The sequence below is a fragment of the Podarcis pityusensis genome (assembly GCF_964106645.2).
Source record: "Podarcis pityusensis genome assembly, chromosome: 14".
NCBI classification, from domain to species: Eukaryota; Metazoa; Chordata; class Lepidosauria; order Squamata; family Lacertidae; genus Podarcis; species Podarcis pityusensis.
This window is the reverse complement of record NC_138039.1, coordinates 2299109-2317666: the sequence shown is the minus strand read 5'-3', so window position 1 is coordinate 2317666 and position 18558 is coordinate 2299109. Positions and strand designations below refer to the sequence as shown.

Genomic DNA, 18558 nt, shown 5'->3' with positions numbered 1-18558 from the left:
CCCAAGGCTGGAGCTGCCAATGGACTTGGCAAGGGCTGCTCCCAGCTGCTTCCACCCAGTGACTCAGAGGCGGGAGCACAAGGTGGTAACACTCTGCATTTTGCTGCCGAAGGTTGGGAGAGGATTTGGCAACTGAAATGGACTCCCGTCTACCTCCAATTCCCTCCCAGGAGCTGCAATTCCAACGCGGACGGGCTCTGCCCACCGATGGGCTTGCCTCGTGAGCCACAGCTCTTGCAAAGCAAGCCTAGGCAAGAGTCCTAGAAGGCAACTGGTAGGGCAGGAAGCAGGGAGCACACCACCAGGGGGCGCCAGAGCCAACAACAAGCAAAGCCAACGAATTCTAGTCCCGACTGCCCCCCCCATCTTCCCTGGTGAATTCTACAAGGCAATCACCAAGAGGGATCCTCAGGCGAAGGGAGGCCTATACATTCCATTAATATTAATATTAATATTTACAGCTTGTTTTCACCAGATAAGAATCTGACCTATTGCTTCTCTCAGAGACTTGCATAGCCCACAAAGACTTTCAGAGACCTATAAGACTTGTGTTTATTTGGTTCTATGTTTTCAAGAGAATCCATCAAGAGTGCATAATTTGTGACTTTCAGAGATTTAGAAGATTTCTGTTTATTTGGTTTTGCAGAGAGTGCATATTTCATATTGTTTAATGTTCTGTAGAGATTATATGAGGAGTTTATATTGACATCGCATCGTTGTACTTGGTTGTCGTGTTGCCTTTGGCTATTACTGAAGTAAGAGGGCAGGCAGGTTGGTGAGGCAGCACCCCATCTGCCCTAGTGCGCCAGCGCCTCCTGAGAGGTTGGCATCACTTCAGCCTGCAGGGTGGCAGGTCCCATTTTGGGGGAAGAGAAAAAACCTCCCCACATGTAGAAAACTACCCCCAAGCTAATGCTAGAGCCTCCCTCCCTCCTGCTTTACTTGCTGGAGAATTCTGGGCAGTGTTAGTGCTTAAGCCACGGGGACCAGCATCCCTTGCTACGTGGGACGGGGAGACCAAAACCAGTGTCCAGACCAGGCGAGGCCACATAGACGCCGGGGCATCACCGTGTGGATTCAGGGGCAAAATGGGTGAAGAAAAACTAGCGGAGCTCGAATCCTAGCAAGACGGAGGCACTGCGTCGCTCTTGTGCCCAAGAAAGTGGTCCGTCGGCTGCCCTGGGTGGGGTTGCCCTCCCCCCGAAGGAGCAAGTTTGCAGCTGGGGGGCTGCTTCTGCAGCCAGCTCTGTCCCTGGTCTGAGAGCTATGGCCATTCCTGGTCACAAGCAGTTCATGTTTTTGCTGCTTCAATACTAGATTACTGCAATGTGATTAGTTATTCTGCTATTTACAGATCTAATAAATACAACAAAGTTCAGTTGTTGAATGCTTCGGAAGCCGAACAATTTGGAACCCGAACGCCGACAACCCGGAAGTGAATGCTTCCATTTTTGAACAATTTCGGAAGCAAAACAGCTTCTGAGCAGCGTTTTTCATTTTTCTCCCTTCACTTGGCAGCCAGCCCATTGATCCTCGGTTTTCAAACTTTTCGGAAGCCGGTCTTCCGGAACAGATTAGGTTCAAAAACCGAGGTTCCACTGTATTTGATAATCCATTCAGATGTAACAGTTTGCAATAACTCTCAACAGAATAATTTGGCAGAAACACACTCCCAATTATTATAACAGCCTTCCTGGAAGGTTCAACTCGCTTGCCCCAGAAAGTGTTCTTCATTTCCTACCTTCAAGTGTCGTGGTTTTGGTGCCGCTGAGGCCGTTCCTCCGAGGGTCTGCCGTGGCCTTTCCGGGGGTGGCCTCTGGGGTGAGTTCGAGGCCCGCTGGGTCAAAGGTCAGAGGTGTGTTGGGCGGGGTCAGCAGGCAGGAGGGGTCTGCCGGCGCCGATGGGATGCTGCCCTTCCCCTGGGAGGCCTGCAGGTGGAGCTGGTGGAGACTCTCCTGGAGCCGCTGCTCACAAGCCTCGTTATCCCCGGCGGAACCGTTGGCGCCCGGCGGGACAGGAGAGGGACCCCCAGCTGCCCTGGGCTCCACGCAGCTCACGGGTCTGCGGCGCTGCCAGTTCGCCCGGGCATAGGAATGCCCCGTCACCTCTGCCTCCGAGTCCGCCTGGGGGGTGGTTTGGCAGCCGATGGCATCTGTCTTTTAACAGGGAGATACAGGGAAAGAGGAGGCGTCAGTCTCTCTTTTACTTATATGAAACATCTATATCCTGAAATTCATGGGGGGAAAGCTGTCGCAGCAGTTTACTACAGCCATACAGGAGAACCATGAAAACCATATTGAAAAAGAATGTTAAAATCAGAAATCAGCTAACTATTGTGCAGAGGTTATTATTGCCATTTACTAAATATATATACCAGCCTTCATCAAGAAACCACAGGGAGGTTAACGGCATAAAACACAAAATACGTGCTATAACAGTAGGAAAAGAAAAGAAAAAAATACAACCCCCCCAGAAAACACATTTAAAAGGCCGTAGGTTGCATAGTTAGCCCAAGACCTGGGAGAAGAGGAACATTTTTGTCTGACACCTAAAGGTGTATAATGAAGGCTGCAGGTGAGCCTCCTGGGATGAGTACTCCACAAGCGGGGAGCCACTGCAGAAAAGGCCCCGTTCTCGTGTTGCCACCCTCTGGACCTCTTGTGAAGAACAGCCACTGGACAATTTCAGGTTCTGGGTCGGTTGCTATGGGGAGAGGCGGTCCTTGAAGTGTTGTGGTTTTGAGCCATTTAAGGCTTTATAGGTCAAAAACAGCACTTTGATTTGGGCCCAGAAACTGGCAGTTTGTGCAGTAGGGCCAGGATCGGTGCAATACGCTCAAATCGCCTTGCCCTGGTGAGCAACCCGGCCGCTGAATTCTGGTTGTTCTTAATTGCTCGCATAAACTTGGCATAACAGAAACGTTTTCAGGAGGCACTGAAAAATTTGGAACAGAAGGTGCCTGCTGAATCTCCTGTGGCAGAGAGTTCCACAGGACTGGGCTGGTGACACTAATTGCTGCATTTCATGTAGTCGGACGAACCTGCCAGGGTGGGATAGAAGGATTCAGGTGGTCTTTGAGGCATCCAGGCCCTAAGTTGTTCAGGGCTTTGTCAATTAATACAAGGACCGTGAACCTGGCTCCGTAGCAGAGGGGCAGCCAGCCCAGATGCTACAGAAGAGTGGAGCCTTCACAGCATCCTCATCCTCCTTGATGGGAAGAAGAGGGAAAGGTCTAGACCCAAAATGCAGGACATGCAAGGCACCATCTAACCTGTTCTAATCTCTCTACAATCCACGGAAAGGGAAATCCACCTCTGGTGGGAGGGAGTTCCACAGTTCATCTCTGAGATGCGCGAAGAAGGACTTGCTTTCCTCCGTCCTGAATCTTCCCGCATTCAGCTTCCTTCATTGGATGCCCACGAGTTCGAGGGCTAACTCTCCCCGTCTTAGCCCTGCTAAGGAGCTTTCCGCCGTCTTTCCATCCCCTCGCTTTCAGGTTAGGGAATTAGCACTAATCCCTCGCATTGGCTTCTGTCTCTCTGAAGCATCAGCCCAGGGAGGCTTTCAATAAAGGCCAGGAAGGGCTGCAATTGGAGATCAGGCAAAGCGAGGAGGAGTTGGTCTCCAGCGCCAGCAGGTGGCTCCCAGTAGGTGCCATCATGGGGTCATCGATAGGAAGAGATTTGCCAGACTCAGAGGGAGCCCCTTTTCCCTTGGTGCCTGTCAGACACAGCCCTTTAAGGGCTGCTCAGAAAAGCAATCACAATTCCACCTGAGATAACTAAAACTCAGCAGGAAGAAAAGCAAATTACGACCACCTGCATAAACGGAGCGCCGCGGCGCCCCTTGTCTCGCTTTGCAAAACTCCCACAGCTTCCGCTACTACGAACCGAGTTGCAGCAACAAAGAATTCTCTGAGAATCCTCCGGAAAAACAATCTCTCCAAGGGCCTGTTGATGGCATTTTACCATTGTACAGTGGTACCTCTGGTTAAGTACTTAATTTGTTCCGGAGGTCCGTTCTTAACCTGAAACTGTTCTTAACCTGAAGCACCACTTTAGCTAATGGGGCCTCCCGCTGCTGTTGCGCTGCCACCACACAATTTCTGTTCTCATCCTGAAGCAAAGTTCTTAACCCGCGGTACTATTTCTGGGTTAGCGGAGTCTGTAACCTGAAGCATCTGTAACCCGAGGTACCACTGTATAGTGTGGACGGGGCCTCAGTGTGATTTAACAGACAGGATATTGGACTACAACTGTGGGGAACCAGGGTTTGAATCGCCTCTCAGCCATGGCCTTGGGGCCACTCGCTGCCTGAGGTACCACTGTACTGTTGAGAGTGTATTAACTTATGGTCTGTGTGTGTGGTTTGGGAGCTGCACGGTCGGGGAAAAACAATGCTGTCCAGGGTTGTAAAGACTGCAGAGAGAATAATTGGGCACACTCTTCCCACCTTGGATCAAATCTATGCTTCCAGGTGCCATAAGAAAGCTGCAGAGATAGCGCAGGGTAGTGCGCACCCCGGAAATGATCTCTTTCAGCTTCTGCCTTCTGGAAGAGAAGGTACAGGGTCATAAAGACTCGGACTAGCCGCCTGAGAAACAGTTTCTATCCAAATGCGATTTGGGTTTTAAACGCAGTGTAAGGTAGTCTCTACGGGAGTATGTTGTATTTAATTATGGGGTATCAGAGTTTTTAGGGGGCTAACCAGGCTGGGATAGCAGGCTTGTGGGTTTTTGAATGTCTGACGTAGATTTTTTCAGTTTCGTTGTTCTGTATGGGACAATGACAATAAAGATTATTGTATTATCGAGAGCGGAATGGACTCTCTTGCAAGAGGGGCTGGCCGGCCAGCTGACACCCTGATCTGGAGAACTGCAAGCTGCATTTGTTGCCTTGACCTGAAAATGTGTGGGTGCTGATTTCACAACCAGGTGAACTCGCAACCCCAGGGAGAAGGTGGACAATATTGTTGTCCTTCCCAATTCAGGTTATAGGAAGATTTCTTTGCAGACACTCAGCAGAAACAGGCAGGTGGTGTTGAAGGAAAGGCGATGAGCAGGTGCAGGCGCAAGTCTGGTGGGGGTTTAACATGTGCACGCCTTGGAATTTGAGCCCTCGACTGGTTTTCAATTATTCAGAATCGCTGCTGGATTTCATGTTGGGCTTGCAGCAGCAGCTGGTTTGCTGGTTGGGCGTGAGCCCTGGGGCGACGGAAGGAGCCACAATATTTCAGATTTGGGGGGGGGGGAGGAGAAAAGACTTGCCCTTTTGCTCAACTCTCTACCAGCGGGGTGGACCCCATTGACAATCTCACGTCCGAGACTATGCAGAATTAGATAAATTAACAGGAAGGATTCAAAAGCTGCGGGACCAGAGATTCTTAGAAGACTGGAGTAAATATATGAACTATCTGAAAAGTAATTGGGATGAACAGGACTGCAAGAAGGTGGATTAAGGATTAAGGTGGATTATTTGAAATATTGCAAGAAAGACTACAAAAAGAATGATTAGTTAAGGATAATTAAGTGTAATAGGAAATTTAAAAAAGGCAGAATAAGTGATAAAGAATGGAAAATCATCAGAGGTGTTGACGGAAGTCAAAAATATTGTATAAGATGTGAGATATGTTGTATGACTGTTGGAACTGATATGTTAAAAAATATGTTAAAAAATCAAGAAAAATGTGTGTGTGTATATGTTTGTGTGTGTGTGTGTGTGTGTGTATCTCACATCCACAGGTTTGCAAACAATCCAATGCATCCCCCCCCCCATCTCAACAGCTCTCAACATATTCTGCAAAACATGGGGCAGAGGGGGGGTGGAGGGGAGATCTCAGTGGCCCTGTGTGGGAAGATCATTTTGGATCTTGCCCAGACAGCCCTCAGGCATAGCAAGGATTAGGTGTGTAAACTAAGCAACACCACATGAAATGATTTAGCTGAACCGGGAGAGGAGCGACAGACAGAAAAGGCAGCCTGTCCTTTCTCCTCACTGATTCTTCCTTTCTTAGAAGCTCCTTGTTGGTAAATTAGACTACTTCCTTTTGGGCTTTACTTCCTTCCTGCTTCTTCTCCAAGTTCAGGATGAGCTAGCATGAAATACCAGCCAGTGTGGTGTAGTGGTTAAGAGCGGTAGTCTCGTAATCTGGTGAACCGGGTTCACTTCTCTGCTCCTCCACATGCAGCTGCTGGGTGACCTTGGGCCAGTCACACTTCTCTGAAGTCTCTCAGCCCCACTCACCTCACAGAGTGTTTGTTGTGGGGGAGGAAGGGAATGGAGAATGTTAGCCACTTTGAGACTCCTTCGGGTAGTGATAAAGCGGGATATCAAATCCAAACGCCTCTTCTCACCATAGTGGTGCATGCTCTGGTTATCTCTCGCTTAGACTACTGCCATGCACTCTACGTGGGGCTCCCTTTGAATGAGACCTGGAAACTACAACTAATCCAGAATGCGGCAGCTACACCGGTGACTGGGAGTGGCTGTCGAGACCATATAACACCGGTCCTGAAAGACCTACATTGGCTCCCAGTGTGTTTTGGGGCACAATTCAAAAGTGTTGTTGGTGCTGACCTTGAAAGCCCTAAACGGCCTTGGCCCAGTATACCTGAAGGAGCGTCTCCACCCCCATCGTCCAGCCTGGACACTGAGGTCCAGCTCTGGTGGTTCCCTCCCTGCGACGGCCCTTCTTACATCTTAAAGATGTGAGACCAAACCCTCAAGATTCTGGAAAGGCAAAAGAGTTTTACCTTGGGGGTCTCCGCTTCGGGCGAGTCACTGGGGTGGGGGCTTTTGCTGCGCAAGCTCCACAGGAAGTGGCGGATGTAGAGGAAGTGCTGGTAAATGTTGTCGTCCAGGTGTTCAGCCTCCAGGTCTACCTTGAACCCCACACTGGGCAGCATGATTGGCGGGTGGCTGTCAAAGGACTCCAGGATGTCATCTAAAGCCCGTTGTGGCGGAAGCAAATGCGTGAGTTTTGGGTTTTTGTGATGCAACCAGAAATAACAGGCCCCCCCCCGTCCCACTGTGATCCATGCAACAGTCACCTCCAGACTTGATTATTGTAATATGCTCTATGTGGGGCTGCCCTTGAGACTGACCCAGAAACTCCAGCGGGTGCAGAATCCCATGGTGATACTCCTTACGGGGTCCTCGCCGCGGCATCACATTCATCCAGTGCTATACCAGCTGCACTGGCTCCCAGTGGAGTACAGGGTCAGGTTTAAGGTGCTGGTTTTAACCTTTAAGGGACGCGGATGGCACTGTGGATTAAACCACAAAATCCAGGGCTTGCCGATCAGAAGGTCGGCGGTTCGAATCCCCGTGACGGGGTGAGCTCCTGTTGCTCAGTCCCTGCTCCTGCCCACCTAGCAGTTCGAAAACATGTCAAAGTGCAAGTACATAAATAGGTACCGCTCCGGCGGAAAGGTAAACGGTGTTTCCGTGTGCTGTTCTGGTTCGCCAGAAGCGACTTAGTCATGCTGGCCACATGACCCGGAAGCTGTATGCCGGCTCCCTCGGCCAGTAAAGCGAGATGAGCGCCGCAACCCCAGAGTTGGCCACGACTGGACCTAATGATCAGGGGTCCCTTTACCTTTACCCTTTAAACCCCTATACGGCCTAGGACCTTCGTACCTACGGGACCGCCTCTCCTGGTGTGCCCCACGGAGGACCTTAAGGTCCACAAATAACAACACTTTGGAGGTCCCAAGCCGCAAGGTGGTTAGACTGGTCTCAACCAGGGCCAGGGCCTTTTCAGTACTGGCCCCGACTTGGTGAAACGCTCTGTCACAAGAGACTAGGGCCCTGCGGGCCTGCAAGACAGAGCTGTTCCACCTGGCCTTTGGCCAAAGCACAGTCTGACCCCTCTCTCCTTCTGTAATCCTCATAGAACTCTAGCCCAATGGTTGCCATTAATTTGATTCTGAATTGATTTTAGAATGAACTGATTTTTAGAATGCTGTGTTTCTTTATTGTTGTTAGCCGCTCTGAGCCCGGCTTTGGCTGGGGAGGGTGGGCTATAAATAAAATATTATTATTATTATTATTATTATTATTATTATTATTATGTGCCCCAGAATCCTCTGTGCTGTTTGGAGGGGTGCTACCACATACTCCCCGTTGGCATGGGACGGGAGAACCGCTTTCCAGCCCTGCCTAAACCAGCCAAGGAAGCAGAAATCGGCCGCCCTGTCTCCATCTTTCAGTCTAATTGCTTTGGCACTGATGAGGCTTCTCTGCCGATCGCTTTGGGTACTTGACACAAAATCATTCCCCAAATGTTGATTTAAAAGGTTGCCTTTCCTGGCAGGGGAACGCTTGTTTCCACCATGATATTTCAGCAGCCTCCTGTTTTCGCCCTAAAAGCTCTGTGGGGAATGATGGGCATCCGTACTCCGAGACAAGAGCGCATGCAAAGGCTGTGGCTGGTGCCGTTTCCCTTGTGCGCAAACGGTGCGAGGACCGCATGCGGCACTCACCTCTCTCTGAGCAATGTGCCCCTCAAATGTCTCCCATTAATCAAAACGTGTGCTTGGGGGGGGGGAGCAGGGGAGCGAGCCAAGCGGATTGGTCAGCCCTGCAAAATGACTTTCACCTATGAAATATGAAGCTACGCCTGGGACCCACAGCAAAATGTTGCAGTAAGTGCTCCTGTTCAAGGTCTCGGCTGCGACGACCTTTCCCAGAGCGCTCCGTTCCGTCCCCCGTTCCCACAAGAATCAGCCAGTAATCTGTGCCCCCCTCCCACCAAGCACGGTTAGGGCTGCATCGGGTCCTCGCTCGACTTGAGATTTTCTTTTCTGAAGTGTTTTCGTATTTTTGAAAGACTGGCAGAGGGTTTCAGAAAGGGGACTTCCCCAGCCCTGCTTGGGGTGTCAGGGATTTGTAGAATTGTAGGGACACGGAGGGTCATCTAGTCCAACCCCCCATCAAGGCAGGAATGTAATTGGTGACGAGGGGTGGGCATCCAATCTGCACTGAAGTCCGTCCCATTTCATTTTCAGTGGCAGAGAAATGGGGACATTTGAACTGCATATACCGGGGTCAGCAAACTTTTTCAGCAGGGGGCCGGTGCACTGTACCTTAGACCTTGTGGGGGACTGGACTATATTGGGGGGGGGAATAAAGAAATTCCTAAGCCCCACAAATAACCCAGAGAAGAATTTTAAATAAAAGCACACATTCTATTCATGTAAAAACACCAGGCAGGTCCCACAAATAACCCAGAGATGCATTTTAAATAAAAGGATGCATTCTACACATGTAAAAACATGCTGATTCCCCGACCATCTGTGGGCCGGATTTAGTAGGCGATTGGGCCGCATCCGGCCCCCGGGCCTTAGGTTGCCTACCCATGGCATACACATTTGTTTCTTTAAGCATTTCCCCCATTGCCCCTTCTGACTCTCCCCTTCTACAATTCCCCCACGATTCTCGACAGAATCCCTCGCCGGGCAACCCGGCCGTGGCTGATCTTACCTGTCCTGAAGGCTGCCAGGCTATCCTCCTTGCTGGGCTGCCAGGCTGGTACACAGCCCATGTCGGACGAGGCCTGGTATTGGGTGAGGATGTGGTGTAGCTGGGCAGGATTGAGGGCAGGGAATTCGGCTCTCAGCACAGGCCAGGTCATCTGAGCAAAGCAAGAGAGGGGTGGGTGACGTGTTACAGAGGGATGATTCCCACGGCCATCACTGGGCGGCTGGCGCCACCCTCAGACGTGCGCTGCCAACATCACGGGATTGTGAGGATCTTAGATGCTGAGATTTCAGAGACCAAACCTGAGACCTAGGGGACCGGCTGGACACTGAGAGGTGGTGGCCGGAGACTGCTGAGCGGGCACTGGGAGAAGGGGGGTTGGAGACTGACTTGGAGGAAGGGATCAGTGATCTGGGAGAGCCTGGAAGACGAGGCTCAGAGGCAGGAGAAGCTGCAAGATTGGAAAGCAAAGAGCAGGTGCCAGAGGAGGGAGAGATGGATTGGGAAGGTGGAGAGTCAAGGCCAGGCATAGGCAAACTCGGCCCTCCAGATGTTTTGGGACTACAACTCCCATCACTCCTAGCTAACAGGACCAGTGGTCAGGGATGATGGGAATTGTAGTCTCAAAACATCTGGAGGGCAGAGTTTGCCTATGCCTGGTCAAGGCCTTCCACACCTCCTCCTCCTGCCCCCCCACCCCTGCTTCACTGAGGGGAAGGGGGAGGGGAGGAGAGCATCACCCCCCAGAAAGGTTATTCAAAAATTTCCAGAGATAGAGGTTAATTGGAAGAAGGGAAGAGGGAGGGGAGGAGAGCATTACCTCCCAGAAAGGTTATGCAATAATTTGCAGAGATAGAGGTTAACTGGGAGGGGGGGGGAGAGGGGAGGAGGAGAGCATCACCACCCCGAAAGACTATGCAATAATTTGCAGAGATAGAGGTTAATTGGGAGGGGGAAGAGGGGGGGAGGAGAGCATCACCCCCCAGAAAGACTATGCAATAATTTGCAGAGGTAGAGGTTAATTGGGGGGGGGGGGAGAGCATCAATCCCCCCGAAAGGTTATGCAAAAATTTCCAGAGATAGAGGTTAATTGGAAGAAGGGAAGAGGGAGGGGAGGAGAGCATTACCTCCCAGAAAGGTTATGCAATAATTTGCAGAGATAGAGGTTAACTGGGAGGGGGAAGAGGGGGGAGGAGAGCATCACCACCCCGAAAGACTATGCAATAATTTCCAGAGATAGAGGTTAATTGGGAGGGGGAAGAGGGGGGAGGAGAGCATCACCCCCCAGAAAGGTTATGCAATAATTTCCAGAGATAGAGGTTAACTGGGGGGGGGGGGGGAGAGGGGAGGAGGAGAGCATCACCACCCCAAAAGACTATGCAATAATTTGCAGAGATAGAGGTTAATTGGGAGGGGGAAGAGGGGGGGAGGAGAGCATCACCCCCCAGAAAGACTATGCAATAATTTGCAGAGGTAGAGGTTAACTGGGAGGGGGGGAGAGGGGAGGAGGAGAGCATCACCACCCCGAAAGACTATGCAATAATTTCCAGAGATAGAGGTTAATTGGGAGGGGGAAGAGGGGGGAGGAGAGCATCACCCCCCCAGAAATATGCAATAATTTCCAGAGATAGAGGTTAATTGGGAGGGGGAAGAGGGGGGAAGGAGAGCATCACCACCCCGAAAGACTATGCAATAATTTCCAGAGATAGAGGTTAATTGGGAGGGGGAAGAGGGGGGAGGAGAGCATCATCCCCCATAAATATGCAATAATTTCCAGAGATAGAGGTTAACGGGGGGGGGGGAGAGGGGAGGAGGAGAGCATCACCACCCCGAAAGACTATGCAATAATTTCCAGAGATAGAGGTTAATTGGGAGGGGGAAGAGGGGGGAGGAGAGCATCACCCCCCCAGAAATATGCAATAATTTCCAGAGATAGAGGTTAATTGGGAGGGGGAAGAGGGGGGAAGGAGAGCATCACCACCCCGAAAGACTATGCAATAATTTCCAGAGATAGAGGTTAACTGGGAGGGGGAAGAGGGGGGAGGAGAGCATCATCCCCCATAAATATGCAATAATTTCCAGAGATAGAGGTTAACGGGGGGGGGGAGAGGGGAGGAGGAGAGCATCACCACCCCGAAAGACTATGCAATAATTTCCAGAGATAGAGGTTAATTGGGAGGGGGAAGAGGGGGGGAGGAGAGCATCACCCCCCAGAAAGACTATGCAATAATTTGCAGAGGTAGAGGTTAATTGGGGGGGGGGGAGAGCATCAACCCCCCGAAAGGTTATGCAAAAATTTTCAGAGATAGAGGTTAATTGGGAGAGGGGAAGAGGGAGGGGAGGAGAGCATTACCCCCAGAAAGACTATGCAATAAGAGATGGAAGTTGATTGGGAGAAGGGAGGAGGGCAGGACACTCCTGCCCCGTTTGAGGCCATGCAACAATCTTCATCCAGCTCCTGCTGGGCTGAAGCTTTCAAGCTGCAGGCAGCCTCCTCGATTAAATTATTTTTTTTTTAAGGTGCCCTCACCCAGCTGGAGAGTCAAGCCCCCTCCGTCCGTCCTGACACCTGCAAGGGGTTAGCAGACAAGCCTGGAGACTTTGGGTCAGCCCCCGGAGACCTGGCAACCCTACTCACAAGACGGTGGCTGCGGGCACATAAAACTCCCCCCTGCTGGACTGCCCAACTGGACGTGCCCCTTTGAGGCCAAGGGCTCCTCACCTGCGCCAGCTGGGAGTTTGGCATGGCCAAGAGGCTGGCCACGCTGGAGAGCTTGCCAAAGAACTCGTCCGCCAGCTGCCCAAAGCCCACACGCTGTGCCCATTCCAGGAGCAGCCGAAGGGTGGCACGGACTCTCACGCCTTTCGACCAATGGAAGCAGCCCAAGGAGGAGCCTGGGGAGGAGGAGGAAGAGGAGGAGGAGAAGAGGAAGGTCATGGAAGGATCACCAGCTTCAGATGTGCATTGTCAGATTGCCCAGCTGACCCCATGATGCTCTTGAGATCCTCATTTCTGCCAGGTGTTTCCATTTCAAATAATTTACAAGCGCTTCTTAGATTTTATTTCATTTACTTATTAAATTATTGATTGATTGACAGCTAAAAACAGAGGGTGTGGGGAACGATAATTATGAAACAATTAAACCTTGATAGAATTAAATCTCGCTCCAGATCCCCGTCTCCAGACCAAGCCGCCTTGAGCATTGTTTTAACTATGGAAAGGCGGCGTACAAATAAAATGACAATGATGATGATCTCTTGCCAGCATCCTTGGTCCTCCTGTGGGAATGTTCTGGGAGGCAGGAGAGGATATATTGTTTAATTATATCCTTCCCAACTTGTGTTAACAAGTTCTATGATTTAGCAGAGTAACACACACCCCCTTTTAAATTTATACAGCAGATAGGTTTGCCAGGCTTGCATAAGCCTCTAAAATAAGTTTCCTGGTAATTCCCCTTTTATTCCCTCCTAAAAAGAATAGACACAACACAGTATTGTACAAAAGTATAAAAGACTTTACTCACACGTTCTGTTCACAAATGGATCCCAGAAGGCAGATTTAAGTTACAAAATACAGTCATACCTCGGGTTACAGACGCTTCAGGTTGTGTTTCTTCAGGTTATGGACTGGCGAAACCCGGAAGTACTGGAACTGGTTACTTCCGGGTTTCGGCGGTCGCGCATGCGCAGAAGCGCTAAATCATGCTTTGCACATGCGCAGAAGCGCCGAATCACAACCCGCGCGTGCACAGACGCGCCACTGTGGGTTGCGAACGCTGTGGGTTGTGAACGTGCATCCCGCACGGAACACGTTTGCGACCCGAGCGTCCACTGTATACACACCTGGAATCTATCCCATAAGGAGATAGTTCCTTTGTCCTCTCTTGGCTGGAAACCAAGAGAGCATCTCAGGCTAAGGAGATGTTGCTTCTTTGAGGAATGGAGTCAGAGAGAGAGAGAGATGGCTGCTTGCCCTGTTTGTTACCTGCACAGGTAAGGTCACACCCACCTCTGCTCACCTGTAGAGGAAGTTTGTCCCAGCCCAGGAGGGAACAGGTGGTTTATCTACTGGCTGGACAAACATCCCTCTTCATGTCTAAACATGTCCACTCTAGGAATGTTGTATTTGACTGCTCTGTGTTTCACACCCCACACCTCCCACCTGGAAGCTCCTCCCACCACTCACCTTTTTCCATCAGCTGGTTGAAGAGGAGGGTGTTGGAGAAGAAGAACAGGTAGGCAAACATCTGGGAGCTGATTTCGAGGTGCACCTCATACTGGCGGAGGAGGTCCAAGCTGGCCTGGTAGGTCGACACCACTTTGCGTATCTCCTCAGGAAGAGGCGGGGAAGAGAGCCAGCCCTCTCGCCCTTCGCTCTGGAAGGGGTTGCAGTCCAACAAGGGTGGCAAAGACACGTACAGAGACTGGACAGGGACGGGGAGAGAGAAAGGGCGGCTCAGCTCTGAACTTCTCATACCAAATGTTCTGAGGAGGGGCGGGTGACCCACTTTGGTCCCACGTAGCGCTGGGGAAGCGTTGCAGCTTGTATGTGTGTGTGTATCTATTTATCTAGATATTTGTGTGTGTGTGTATCTATTTATCTAGATATTTGTGTGTGTGTGTATCTATTTATCTTTTTGAATTATGATGCTGGAGGAGACTCTTGAGAGTCCCATGGACGGCAAGAAGATCAAACCTCTCCATTCTGAAGGAAATCAGCCCTGAGTGCTCAATGGATGGACAAATCGTGAAGCTGAGGCTCCAATACTTTGGCCACCTCATGAGAAGAAAAGACTCCCTGGAAAAGACCTTGATGTTGGGAAAGATGGAGGGCACAAGAAGAAGGGGACGACAGAGGACGAGATGGTGGGACAGTGTTCTCGAAGCTACCAACACAAGTTTGACCAAACTGCGGGAGGCAGTGCAAGACAGGAGTGCCTGGCGTGCTCTGGTCCAGGGGGGTCACAAAGAGTCGGACACGACTAAACGACTAAACAACAACAACATCTATTTATCTAGATGGAACGCCCTCCCATCAGATGTCAAAGAGAACAACAACTACCAGACTTTTAGAAGACATCTGAAGGCAGCCCTGTTTAGGGAAGCTTTTAATGTTTGATGCATTACTGTATTTTAATATTTTGTTGGAAGCCACCCAGAGTGTGGACGAGGTATAAATTATTATTATTATTATTATTATTATTATTATTATTATTATTATTTCTGCACCCACAACAGGCCTCAGGATTCCTGGTTTGGAGCCAACAAACACACACCTTTTTCAAACTTTTGCTTTTGACAGCTCTTTTGTGCAAATCTGGCATTTTGGGAAAGTTGCATTTCTGAAATTAAAAAAAAAAATATAATTGGGTAGCACACAAATTAAACTAAGATGCGCTCAGGTTGCCAGGGGTTGGGCTAGATGACCCTCGAGGTCCCTTCCAACTTGACAATTCCATGATTCTATGAAAGGCCTCACAAATAGAAGAGTATTGCAGAGAAGGCAATAAATCAGGACTGGAATCATATAATTGTAGCGCTGGAAGGGACTCTGCAATACAGGAATTTCGAAACGTGGATCCCCTTCCAATTCGAAACCATACTGGACCCTGCTTAGCTTTGCAAATATGCTAGCAATTTTATTGCTGTGCCATATATTTCATACATTTTTAATTTTCAGAAATGCATTTTTTTATAGCTGCCAGTGGTCTGGCGTTGATGAAGTCTGCTGTGAGAGAGGGCAGGGCAGGGCAGGCAGATATGGAGACGGCTGGAACATTGGACCAATCACCAAGATGGAAAGAATGAGAAGTTTGCAGCTGTCTGGCTTGATTGTGTTAACACATGTCAATAAAGAGGAAAACAGTTTGTCCCCTCCCTCTGCTAATCAATGGATTTTGGCTAATTCAATACCATAGCATATTATTCCTCTTTAAGATTCATCTCAACCCACAACAGTCGTGGGTTTTCATTTTATTCTGGGCTTGAAATCAATAGTCATATCATTCTATTTTTATTGCACCAGCGTGGAGTACACTATTGAGGGTTTTGTTAACCCTGCGTGGCATTTCCCCCTTGAGTCGCTTTTCTTGCTTTCTCCATAATAATAATAATAATAAAAATTAAGATGAGAGTGGGAAGGGCACCAGGAAAAGCTGAGAAGGGAAAGAACAGGCAGATTTCCAACCTGGAGGCTTGCCGAATGTGCGCCAGAACTGGCGAAAGGCAGAGTCACCCCTCCAAATATAGCGTCTCGGAAAGTGTTTTCCCACCCTTCCGGTAAAAGTGTTCATTTCTCTGGCCTTCCAGGCTGCGAGACCTGATTCATTTCGCGAGAGGTTCCTCTCGGCCAGACGCCTGGCGCTCGAGACGAGAGCATCGCAACCCGGGTACTCGGAGCTTTGCAAAGGAGCAAGCAGGGAGGTGGGGAGAGCAAGGAGTCCCCTGCCTTCGAGGAGCTTACACTTCGGATTTTACACCTTCCCGCTGGAACGGTACCTATTAATCTACTTGCGCTTTTGGTGTGCTTTCAAACTGCTAGGTTGGCAGGAGCTGGGACCAAGCAACGGGAGCTCACTCTTTTGCGGGGATTCGAACCACTGATCTTCTGATTTAGACCACAGCGCCACCCACGTCCCTACAGTTTGCAAACAGGAGATTAAAAAGACAAGCCCTCTGTTTTGCTGACTTCTCGATGTCTACCCAAAACCGTTTGTAATGTATCATGTCTGCAGGTTGCTGGAAGTTGGCCCCCTCCGATCTCCCCCTCCCTCCCTTTCCCCTTCTCCCTGTGACATCACCACAGCCAGCGACAGTTGTCACTGCCATGCACGGCTGGCTGCGCCTGTGGTGCAGTGCAGGATGTGCAGAGCTACATCTGCAAGGAGACGCTTTCTCTTTGCGCGGTGCCAGCCATGCGTGCAGCAGAGGGCCAGGCCTGGAGACACAGCCGTTTCTCTGCATGGGGGGACAGAATGAGCTCTGCAAAGGTTGAGAGAGCTGTGCCTCTGACTGCAACTGGGGAATGATTTGAGCTAAATAAGCAATCTTGGGTGCTCCTGGGGAGGTCTAGAACGAGGACCCCCCCCTCCGCTGCAACATTGGGTAAAGACCATGATACATGGACCTCAGTTTCTTCATCCTCAGAAAGGTTGGTTTGGCAGCTAAAAGGGCCCCTTTCACACGACAGGCAAAGATCAACATTAACCTTCTCCCCGACAGGCTTGATTTCTGCTTGCAGGGGGGGGGGGGGTTGCCTTGCATTCAGAAATGTCCACCCTTCAGAAATGTCTACCGCAAGCCAGTCTCCCTGCAAGATCGCCTTGCCCCTTGCATACCCTCTTGACCCCTTCGATCTGAGGAAGTGACCCACATAATACCCCTTCCTCAGCTGTAAGGAGTCTGATCTTTTAGACTGGCGTCACCTACGCACTTTGGAACTCCCCGCCGATGGACACCAAGCAGCGGCAGTCTTCACTGTCTTTTCTCCGCCACCTGCTGAAGAAACCTTTTCACAGAGCCTAGGACTTGCCAATCAGAAAGTCGGCGGTTCGAATCCCCGCGACGGGGTGAGCTCCCGTTGCTCGGTCCCTGCTCCTGCCCACCTAGCAGTTCGAAAGCAAGAAGTGCAAGTAGATAAATAGGTACTGCTCTGGCGGGAAGGTAAACGGCGTTTCCGTGCGCTGCTCTGGTTCGCCAGAAGTGGCTTAGTCATGCTGGCCACATGACCCGGAAGCTGTACGCCGGCTCCCTCGGCCAATAAAGCGAGATGAGCACCACAACCCCAGAGTCGGCCACAACTGGACCTAATGGTCAGGGGTCCCTCTACCTTTACCCAGATACCTAGAATGTGTTGTGTATTTTTTATATCTTAATTTTGTGTTGTGAACCCTAAGATCTATTGTATAGGACGGAATACAAATTTAATAGTAAGAAGAAGAAGAAGAAGAAGAGGAAGAAGAATAGAATGCTGGTGTGTGTTTTAGCTTATTGCTAGTTTTTAATGTTCAAATGTTTTAGCTGGTCTGACTGATAACCTCACTGTTTTATTCTTTCCGTAGACTGCCTTGAGGATTTCTATGCTTGAGTGGCGCATGCATCAAATAAATAAAATAAATATGGGGTTTCCCCCCCAGTCTTTGGACCTCGGTCAGGAGAAGCAACCCTCAGCCCCACTGCTCCCTGGGACATATATTTACCTTGGAGATGTAATAGACACACTGCTGGAAGGTATACATAATGACTTCCTCAAGGACCGTCATGGCTTCTTCGCTGGCAGTGATGGTCAGGGAAATGAGAGATTCCTTGGATCCTAAAAGGGAAACAGGAAAAAGAAAGAATGAGGAGAGCTGAGCCCAGCATTTGGGGCTGAGCATTTGCTTCTCGAGAAAAGGCACCTCTGCAGCTTTTCCCAAAAAGCCTTGCATTCGGAGGCCAAAACCTTAATGTGTTTATTTATTGTTCACGTTTGCAAACTGCCCCTCGTGCTGCAGGAACCCAGAGAGGTGAACACGCTTAATAATCCCATAAAGCAATTAATTTAAGTATCATTTTTTAAAAATCGCGTTAAGATAATGCGCCAGGAAAAGACAGAGAATGCGAAGGGGTTCCAAGTCAGCATGGAAAGAGCCACACGGCCAACTCCACAAATGTGAAGATGGAGAGACTCCCACAACTCTGCGTGTGTGAAATAACTCAGTGAAGTTTGCTAAGCTTTTAAACCGATACCTATTAGGTCCATAAATTACCATATACTAGCATATATTCAACACAAAAAACAGCGGCACTTTCTTGTTGACAAAGGACACCTGGACATATCAAGGGCCCCATAACCTTCAGTAGCTGAGGGCCTCATCACACCTAAATCCAGCCCTGACCCCACCCACTCCAACCAATCTAAAAGCATAATAAAACACCTTTCATGTCCAGCTCCTCCTCCATGCTCTGGATGTAAACCGGGGATTTCTGCTGGACAAAGTAGAGGATTTCAATGGAGTTCGACATCCAGAAAAGGACGTGCTGCAAATCGGGCAGCAGGTCTTTGATGGTGAAGCGGGAGAGAGACGCAGGATCCTGGCTG

At 49.9% G+C, this 18558-nt stretch overlaps 1 protein-coding gene across 3 annotated transcripts in view; it reads right to left on the bottom strand.

The window, feature by feature from the left end:
• Positions 1 to 18558, bottom strand: part of RADIL (Rap associating with DIL domain) — a 72981-nt gene that overhangs the window by 4354 nt on the left and 50069 nt on the right. For all 3 annotated transcript variants that reach the window (XM_080980958.1, XM_080980960.1, XM_080980959.1), the window contains 7 exons: positions 18395 to 18555; positions 17678 to 17790; positions 13666 to 13903; positions 12202 to 12374; positions 9483 to 9633; positions 6752 to 6942; positions 1742 to 2156 (listed from right to left, as the gene is read on the bottom strand). In XM_080980958.1, coding sequence (XP_080837084.1) covers positions 1742 to 2156; positions 6752 to 6942; positions 9483 to 9633; positions 12202 to 12374; positions 13666 to 13903; positions 17678 to 17790; positions 18395 to 18555 — 1442 coding nt within the window. The remainder of the gene's footprint in view (positions 1 to 1741; positions 2157 to 6751; positions 6943 to 9482; positions 9634 to 12201; positions 12375 to 13665; positions 13904 to 17677; positions 17791 to 18394; positions 18556 to 18558) is intronic.